Raw genomic sequence first — 10,287 nt, 5'->3', positions numbered from 1 at the left:
CAACACCCCTCTGTGCTGCTAGATGCAGTAAAACTTCTTGGAGCACTGCTCAATGGTCTGCAGCATGTGTCTAATCCTCTACCACAGTGGGATATTGGTTTTGATGCATTCAGGGTCTTCAGCAACCACTTCTGTGGGTGCAGGATTTGCTGCATAATTAATATAAAATGTTATCTCTATAATAGTTCAGAATTCTATGGTATATGGCAGCTAGAAAATCTGAAACCACATCTTATTTTATTTTTATACATTAATTACATCTTATTTTTTATTGTATTCAGTGATTACTTTGTATGAAACTGCCAAGCTAAATGTCTTGTTCAGCAACAATAATGGGATTTACCTGCTTTGCCATGGCCAGGAACTTCATGATGTTTTATAAACAGGAAGATTACTTTCTGTTTTGATGCCCCCAATAAGTTAAGAACAGAGTTTCAGCTTCGGCCCTGAATTTCAAGGCTTTTGCCAATTTAAGCCACATACTTGACATACTCTGGATTTTCCTGCTTTCTTTATTTTTAATACTTATTTAAAATCCACAAAGATAAAACATAACCTTTATTCATGTTACATATTGAAATGGATTTTTAAATGTTTCTGATACATACTATTGTCTTTAATACATAGATTCAAAGGTTACAACCTGTTTAAAATAAGAGTTTTTAATGAAAATGCAGAAAGTTAATATATTATGTAATTATTTTTGTCTCATACTTTTATTACTGAAACTCCTCCTCAACCCTCTATCTTTCTTTTTTGCCTTGAGTTATGGCTATGAATAGATAGATGCTGTATGCATTGCTTTATGACCTTCATTAATAGGGCAGGAGGGGGAAATGACATTTAACTCAAATTAAACAGTTTGTTCTGTGAGGAATCATGAAAGACTTCTTTTCATAAGGTCCTCTCTTACAATACTAGCTGTGCACTTTGGTCATGACTCTGCTTTGTATTTTATTTCCTAGTATGTATCTTTTTCCAACTACTTCTTGTGGTTTTGGCTATGTATCGAGATCTACTTTTTGTATGAGTTCACTGTTGTACTCTCTTTTTTTTGTTCTTTGTTTCCTTTGATCATTTCCCATGATTATGAATCTAAAGGCAGTGTTTATTCTTTTCCTCCTCTTTCTAGCTTGTAAACAGAAGGTAAACAGAGAAAGAAGACTAGGAAAGCATCTCTGGAACTCCTGAAGATTTTCCAGAGTTAAAGCTAACCATCAACAATCATGCTTTGGCCTTTATTATAAAAGGTATTGATGACTTACAATAAGATCATTGTACTTTAGCTGACAAATTAATTAAAGGCCATTATAAATTTTCCTTTCAACATATGCCTAACCATAATATAGAAAATCTTTGGCAGCTTTCAGTTCCTTACAGAAAAAGTGCATCATAAACACAGGACCAAATTCACTCTTCTTATTATTCTGTTGGCTTCTGTGGGCTCATACATGGGTGAATTTGTACCATTGAGTTTGTACGCAGACTAAACAAAATGTATTTATTACATAATATAAAACTTAAGGCAAATATATTGCAATAAATAAACTGAAATGGAAAAAAATCTGATAGCCTAGACTGGTTATCCCTGGAGATAGCACTACTCTTTAAGCTCTACTCCAATTATTCTTAGCCATGACTCACTAGTTTTCTATTTCCATTACTCTTATTTTCTGGCATTGGCAGTACTTGACACAATTCAATACATTTCTGAAATGAACCCTGTTTGTAAAATTGTCCTGGGAAAGAACACTGAGGGGAAGCCTGACAGAACATTGCCAGTTACCAGACCTTATAGGAAAGAACAAACACTTCTTGCTTATGTTTGTCTGCGTAGTGGTTCTAGGCATTTATTTTTTATTCTCTTTTTCATGGTAATCTCTAGAGCCCTGCAAATCCGCAGATATCTGCATCCATGGATGTGGATATCCGCAGACCATTTTTTGCTGATCACGGATCAGATGTGGATACAAATTTTGTATCTGCGCAGGGCTCTAGTAATCTCCTCCAGCTGTATTAACCTTCTATCTTTGATTTACTGTAGCTAGAGAAAGGATGATCTCTTGTGCTGCTCTATGCCAGAAGTGAATCTTGTAGTGATAGAGTAAAGCAGGAAGGACTAGATTAAAAGGATAAAAAAATTTCCCTTTGAATTGCCACATGGTCCAAACAGGCTGAAGAAGAGATTCATATGGTTCCAGAGACCAGCAGATATAAATCAATGACAATATTTAATTGCAATCACAGGTGTAATTCAGCTAGCTTTGAATTTGAAAAGCCCAGTTCTGTGACAGAAAAAGCATGGGAGCTAGGACATGGACACAATTAAACATGAGTATATTAGATTTAAGGAGGATTACTGAGGCTCTAGACTGACTTCTCACACGCTTCTGATCTATAAGAACTGAAAACCTTATAAGTGCCTATGGATCTGGATCAGTGATTTGATTAAAAAAATTAAATTAAACAGATTTTTTCTTAGATTAAGATTTATTAACTTTCTTCCTGATTATTTGCAGGAGACACTGACAGGAAAATGAGAATCCAGAGATCTGATGGCGTTTTATACATCTCTAATTATTAAGAAATATATTAAAGTGCATATGTTTAAGAGATGGGCAATAATGATAGTGTGTCTGTGTTTTTTAAGTGACTTTAATGTTTGTGAAAGGTGGTAAATTGACAGCCAGCCTTGTAAATTCAGAACAAACACAGCATACATAGCAGCAGTGCAAACTTCCCTAAACTGGAGGGATCACATCCAACGATGAAAAAATTCCAGTTCAGTTTCCACGCTCTTTCAATTGTTGATATCACTGCTCTTTCAGCCTACTACAGTGCCACTTGGTGATGTTTTTTATATAGATATTTATCCATTAAATGGATGAAGACTACAAATTTATTTCACACAAACCACCAAAAAACTATCAAATCGTAACTTTTAATCACTATACAATTGGACCAGATTTTAAGCAGAGACCTTCATCGTGAAAAATTTTCATCGATACCAGCCCCATAGGCCATCCACTCCCTCATGTTTTGATAGTGTTCTCTGTTGAATGTCTTATGTTTATTTTCATTACTTGCTACTTTTTAAAAGTAGTGAACCAAATTAAAAATGCCTTTCTAGTCTGCCATTGAGGATCAGCTGTCAGGCCCATACCTTGCTATGGACCAATCTGTTCTCACATCCTTACATACCAATTCTTTTTCAATTAACCTACTAGGACTTGTAAAATTCTACCAGCCACACTTTTATAAAATAAGTAATAGAGCAAGTCATAGCTTAAAAAACCCACTTGACTCATCACTCTGGGCCATTAGAAATTTTACCCAGAAGATTGAGCTGAGTGGGGCTGTCTCTTCCTCCGGATGGTAGGGTGGGAAAAGGGCAGAGCAGCTCAAAGTTCATTCTCTTTTAACAGGAAAATTAGAGGTAGTCAGTGATCAAAGTGGCCCAAGAGGAGGATGCTCCTTTTCAGGAGAAGGGAAGGGCTGAAAGCAGAGCAGCTGTAGCTGTTACAGTTTTCACAGGATCAGAAGAGGGAAGGCAGGGAACAGAATGTCTCCTGAACTGCTGCCCCTTTAAGAGGAGGAGAGGAAGAGTGAGGAAGGAAGACCCTAGGTGGAGAGAAGGAGTTGGGAGGCCAATGTCATTTTCAACACACCTGGATGGAGTAGAGGCAGAAGCAGCAAAGGAGCTCTTCAAAGATGGAAGACAGCATTAATTGATTAATGACTGCAATCACTTGCTATCTGGCCTCCCTGACACCCAGGTTGCCCCTGTGTCTAAACAAAAAGCTACAGCTAATATTATGCTGCTCATCTGTCATTCTGACCATGTCACTCCATTTCATCCATTCACTGACTTCCCTTCCTCCACTACATCAAATCCAAGCTTTCTCCACAACTCTGTCCTCATCTGTCTCTTTTAATGTTGCCCCATCCTGTTCACTCTGCCAATGATGCCAGCTTTGACACATCATTTACTTGCTTCTCTTATTAATCCATCTGCAACTTCTTCTATCACACTCTATGCATGGAGCCAACACCACCTTTTCCTTATTCAAGTCTCTTGAAATGACCACTTCCACCATGACATCTACAAATAACTGTAAGAGTTACAATATTTGGGATTGTCTATATTCCCTATATTAAAATAAAAAGATTGTGTTATTCAAACTCTCTTGTCAGCACATAGCAAATCACCACCTTTTCACCTGACCTGTTTGGTGTCCCTTTGATGGTTCTCAGAGTACCCAGGACTAAGAGGCACCTTGTTACCCCCTAACTCCAGTGTGAGGGACTCTTGACTGTGATAATTAGGTGTTAGTTCTCTAGCACCACCAGTCTTTCAGCCACTCAAGCAGGGGTGAAAGTAACACAGAAGACTTACCGGTATGGGGGCCCAGCTCTGGGCCCCTGGAAGCGGCGGGTCCTTGGGCAGAAGGGGCGGGGCTGGGGGTCAGCCTCTCCCAGCCAGCCCATCCACACTGCCTGGCCCACACCGCCCTGGGCCCCGGTGGTGATTTAAAAGGGCCCAGGGCTCTGACCACTGCCGTAGTAGTGGTGGCAGCAGCCGGGAGCCCTGGGCCCTTTTAAATTGCTGGGCCCCGGGGCAGCGGCCCCTTTTACCCCCCTCCCCCCTCCCCGTCAGTGGCCCTGCTGGTAGAGTCCCTACCGGCAGGGCTGCCAATGGAGGGGGAGGGGGGGAGAAAGGGGCAGCGCTTTAATGTTGGCTGCGTATGGGCCAGTACCGGCAGCCACTTCTTACTGGTACGCCATACCGGCCCGTACTGGCCTACTTTCACCCCTGCACTCAAGCATTTTCTTTTGGGCTATGCCAGCCCTGCCTTTGCTTTGCAGGTTAACAAGAGGTGCACCCCAGTCCCCAAGTCACTTTGAAGTATTCCCCTGTGATATCCAGCCCTTGATACTGGCTACTCACAGAAACTCAGATCCTCTGCTCCAAAGGAGAAGTGTACCCCAGTTTAGCAGTTTTACCTTAAACCACCGCTCCTGTTTAGCACACAGCTCTTTTAGTGAAACAAAAGAAGCTTTACTTAAAAAATAATAGAGATTCCACTAGAAACGAGAGAGTGATGGAAACAAAAGCTTACAATTGAAAAAAAAATAGTAAAATGTGAACTAGGGCCTACACTTACTAATAGTTACCATTTGTATCTAATAAAGTAGGTTTCCCCCCAAATTTCAGTCTGTTGCAGAGCTGTCTGGCTTCACAGGAACCAGGATCCAATCTTTCATGAAAAACACCCCTGCTCAAGATGTCTCCTCAGTGAATGGCTCCAGAGGGCATCTCCTACATCTGTGTTATACTGAAACAGTCTTCTGTCTTTATGAATAGACAGGGGGATCCCCTGTCTGTTATAATGTTCCTTTTTACCTCCACATGGTTTTAACTGTTTGCAGTTGTCTTTGATGGTTTTTCATTGACAGTTCTGGGATAGGGTAAGAGTAGGCAATTGAACCATACATTACATAATTGGCTAGCCAGGGAGACTGGACACAATTCCTTCCCGTTTGAATAGGTTATCACTGTTGTCAGTAGCTACCGGTGTGGTGCTCTGCTCTTGTTCGATGCTGATAACAGTCGGCTGCGTGCGTGTTCCCTCTGTATGCTGCCCCGGCTCTGCGCAGATAGCTGACACAGCAAACCCCAAGAGAACCCAATGACCACAGACTCTAGTAAGGTACGAAGGAACCCGAGCCAGGTTTATTGTCAAACGAAGCACAGTAATAGTTTCCTGTAGTCTTTACAAGACATACTACGAATTTGTGCCCCCTGGCAATGGACCGGCTCAGTCAGTGGCGGGACTTTCCACTGCCCCCTAGGCCAGACAAAGATGCGCACTCTGGGACCTACTTTTATACAGTTACAGGACAGATTACTCATCCCTACTAACGTATTGAAGTACAGCCCCTTGACTCATTGGGGGCTGTCTCCTCCTTTGATCATGTTGTTTCTATCCATCATGCTGTCCTTTTGACCCTGCCTTTAAGATGCACCTGCTTCTAGCAGCCCTCTTCTTGCCAACTTCTGTAAGTGGGGCCTGCCTCTGGCTTACAGCCCAGCTTTTGCTTAGCAATGCCTGGAAGTACTTTGGTTCAGGCTTCAGGCCTCAGACCGGGCCTCTGACACAAGAGGTTATGTTTCAGGGCCTCATCTTACTACAATCACCAAGACATATGATTCCCTGGTGACTACTCTTTCCTCCGTGGGCATAATTTTCAATATAGTTACATTATTCCTTAAATATTGCCTGTACACACATCTCACAATGATTATGAGTATTGATAAGTTTCAAGTTTTCAACTGAGACATTACATGTTATCCTTTATGGACAAATACCCTGTAAGCAACGTATTTGATGTAGTGAGTTTGTCAGGCCTGAAACTAGAGTTGTTTGCAAAGAACAGGGCCTATGTGTCACATTCGCCCTCTCCCATATTCTGTGACTCTATTTTATCTTTTCTTTCTCAGGCAGTAAGCTCTTCAGGGCAGAGAACTTCTATGTTTGAAAAGTGTTTGATGTACCATGAGCATTAGCAGAAACAAATAATATTTAGTAACAATAATTTGATTGGGGGAATTGAAGCATTAATTTGAGGCATGATTTATTTGGAGATGCACAATTGACTTATGGGTGGGCAATAAAAATGTACCAATGGAAATTAAATATACATGATATTTGGAGGGTATAGCAGCATGGGTCTAATTTTTCATTTTAAGCCCTATTGTAAGGAACTGAAATATCAGGGTACAGAACAGTTTAAGTGCATTTGTGGCATATATTGTATCTTAATAATAAAGCTTGCTGACTGGTGCTTGTACACGCCTAGCACAGTGGGCTCCTGGTCCATGAGTAGGGCTCCTAGGCACTTAGGGTGACCAGGTAGCAAGTGTGAAAAATCGGGACGGAGGGGTGGGCGGTAATAGGCGCCTATATAAGAAAAAGCTCCCAAAATCGGGACTGTCCCTATAAGGTCTGTCAATTGTTTCTATCTTGGCACATACACAGTGCCTGCTCACTGCCACAGCCTCTGAGCCTGAATTCATTCACTGCCATCAGAAGGAGTTGTAGGTACATCCCTCTGGATGGGTCGGAGTCGCATTAACACACTACTTTATTCCAGGGAGCCTATTTCCATGCTCGGGAGGATGAGGCCCTAGCGGGGTTTGCCCCACACCCCACTATGTTGGGGGCTCTCTAGCAGGGGCCACAGGCTATATATGCGCACCAGGGTGGGGATGATGCCCCCATCCTCTATTGAGGGGCCTGTACACGGTATGTTGGGGGGGGGGAGTCCTCCGTGGGACCAATGCCCCATCCTCCCTCTGTTTGGGGGAGGGCTGAACTCTGCATGCTCAGCGGGGCGCTGCCCCTTGAGTGAGGAGCTGGGACGGGGGAGGGGTCTCCTCAACCCCCATGGGAAGGGCAGTGGCGGCCCAGGCCAGCTGAGGGGTAGAGGCCCGGCGGGTAACCCCTCTCCTCCGCGCAAGGGGGCCCCCATCGCTGCATGCGGCGGCCTTCGCGCCCTGCAGGCCGACGCCTTCCTCCCGCCCCCCACCCGGAGAGCAGCAGCATCGCCTCCCCCCTCCTAGCCCAGCGGCTGCAGCGGTTCCGCGCCGCTCCCCTGGGGCTGGCGAGGGAAGATGGCCGGGCAGGGCGGCAGCAGCGCGGCGCCGCAGAGAGGCAGCGGCCGCGGGATTGTGGTAAAGGAAAAACTCCCCCCAGCCCAAGGCGGCGCCAGGGGAGCGCTGCCCGCAGTTCCCAGACCGCTGGGGGGGTCCCTCGCCATTGCCGCCTCCTGGCCTGGGTAGGGCACCCCCGGTTCCGCCCCTGGCGCCTCCGTCATGTCTCCTATCCCGCCTCCTTATCGCACCCCAGCTTCCCCAGGCCCTTCGTCCTCTGGACACGCTCCCCTCCGCCCCCCCGCCTCTCATGGCCCTGGGTACCCACCCTGTTCCCCTGCCCTGTGCCTTGATCGCCGTGCCCTCCCCTCCCCCATCTACTGGCCATGCCATGCTCCTCGCCCATCATCGTCTCCTCCTCACAGCCTTTGTGCCCTGACCCCCACTTCGTCCCCTCATTCCTCCCCGATCTTCCGCTACCATCTTCCCCCCGGGCCCTTCTGCTGCTGCACCCTGGCCTCGCCCCATCTCCCACATCTTCTCCCCATGGCCTTTGTGCTTTGGCCCTTCTGCACTATACCCTGATTCCATCCTGTCCTGGGCCTTGATTCCCCTCCTCTTCCCTGGTCCTTTTACCCTTAACACCCATCTTTTCTAAACAGCCTTGCTTCCCTGCACCTTGATCCCTCATCTCCTCCCTTCTGCCCTGTTTCTGGTCCCAATTTTGTTCACTCAACCCTTCTACATCTCAATACTCCAGCTTTGCCCTGATGTCTCCTTCCCGGCTGCCTCCCCCAACTTGTACTACTTACTCCCATCTGCTCTGCTGTGCCTTACACCAACAGTTCTGTGATTCATCCTCCACCATCTCCTCTTGCCCCCTCACCCCTGCTCCATTGACCCAGTCCTGTGTTCTGTCTTTGTATCTCTGAACCTTCTTTGCCGCACACCATATTCCACTCTTCTCACCCCTCCCTGTATGGAGTATTTGTGGGTGGCTGCCCGAGAGAAGTCCTAGCAGCTCACCAGGAGCTGGGGAAGTTTGATTTCCTGTCTGTGCCCTCTGGCTGCAGCAGTTATGATGTATGTGTGCCCTTAGTGTGGTGGAAGCAAGCTGAGCAGTGACTAGCAAAATTGCCAAACACGACGGGACTACTGATTTTTAGATGGAAACAAGTCCACCATGGAATTGTCTTGGCTTCTGGATTTAATTGTCAATTGCATTTGCTGTAGAAACAACCTGGTGATAAAAATGCACTGTTGGGTTGTTCTTATTTTTCATCTTCTGTGCACAGAAGGTGGTAGTAAACTGCGCAAACTATATGTTTTAGAAAGCACCATGAACATCTATGGGGCTTTATAAGTTATGATAATAATAAATGAATAAGCTAAGTTTTCAAAAGGGAAAAATTGATATTTCTTTGGGCCTATCCACATTGTAAAAAACACATTGAAATACTTTTATTTTACAGTGTACTTGTAACCAATCAATGTTTTAACCAAGTGCCAGAACAAGATTAGAGACTATTAGCCATGATTTAACTAAAACTTTTGAAAAGTCCTGTGTACACCATAAAATGGTGGTGGGGCTACTGTGTTATAAGTGTGTCCCCTGACAGGTGTTTTTACAGTTTAGAGGTAGGCCCTTGGTGTACTTAAATTAAACTAATGTTGGCCATTTAGATGGTAATTTCTGTAATAAATGCTATTACAAAGCTGATGACTTCGTTAGCACTGGAGCAAAGTGGAGACATTTCAAAGGAGATGTGCTTTGTAATGACTTCCTTTCTTCTGTTCCATACACATGAAAACAAAAAAAGAATCATAATGCAACATTATGATTGTGAATTTAAATTTATGAAAGATAGAAAATGTTATGGTTCTCACATTCATCTTGCCCGATCACACGAATTTACGTGGAAACAATTGGTTCCTTATTACATAAATAAATGAAAATTACCTACTGTGTGTAAACAATGTTCTCATATAGTCCAAATTTAAAAGAGAGCCCCAGTTTTTTAAACAAAATTACCATTTTTCCATTCCCTTGTGAAAGTTCTTTCAGTCCAGTGTATTTCAGTAGATTGGTATTATAAGGTATTTCCCTATTTTCACCCCAGATGTTTTGACTGATAGCTTTCAAATACTGCTGTATGTGTTTCTATTTTCAATCATTTATTTCTCCACCAATTTTTTTCAGATTTGGCATTGCATTTGTTCCTAATATGAATTCTCTAAACATATTGATAGGTTTGTTAGGCCTTCTGCAACTGTGTTATTGTGAACAGGACTTGCCCCCTACTGAAAAACCTTGAAGTTTTGAGGATGTATGTAATCCCTTCTTCCCGTGAAAATGTGGAATGGTATTGAGTAACTTTTTTTAATGACCAAATCCAAGCCCATTGCAGTCAGTGCAAAAACTCCTATTGACTCCAGTGGTCTTTGGGTCATGCCCTTTATTTTCAGTTTTTAATTATTAATTGCAAGCAAATGATGATTTTGAGCCAGGCACATTTCTCTAGGAAGTTGATGTTTGTGCTGCAGCTAAGTAGACGTAAAGTAACCATTCTTAGACAAATAATATTTCTTCAAGGTGTAGTTTAGCATCACCAGACTGGTGCCAGAGATAAATA

The 10,287-nt window shown here is 43.7% G+C and overlaps 1 protein-coding gene across 2 annotated transcripts in view; it reads left to right on the top strand.

Moving 5' to 3' along the window:
- The first annotated feature begins 7,675 nt into the window (after window positions 1-7,675).
- The window catches only part of PRTFDC1 (phosphoribosyl transferase domain containing 1), a 63,679-nt gene continuing 61,067 nt past the window's right edge, over window positions 7,676-10,287 (top strand). For both annotated transcript variants that reach the window (XM_065399421.1, XM_065399422.1), the window contains exon 1: window positions 7,676-7,735. In XM_065399421.1, coding sequence (XP_065255493.1) covers window positions 7,676-7,735 — 60 coding nt within the window. The remainder of the gene's footprint in view (window positions 7,736-10,287) is intronic.

Source organism: Emys orbicularis, chromosome 2 (assembly GCF_028017835.1).
Source record: "Emys orbicularis isolate rEmyOrb1 chromosome 2, rEmyOrb1.hap1, whole genome shotgun sequence".
NCBI classification, from domain to species: Eukaryota; Metazoa; Chordata; order Testudines; family Emydidae; genus Emys; species Emys orbicularis.
Note: the sequence above shows the minus strand (reverse complement) of the source record. Positions and strands in the feature narration are given on the sequence as shown.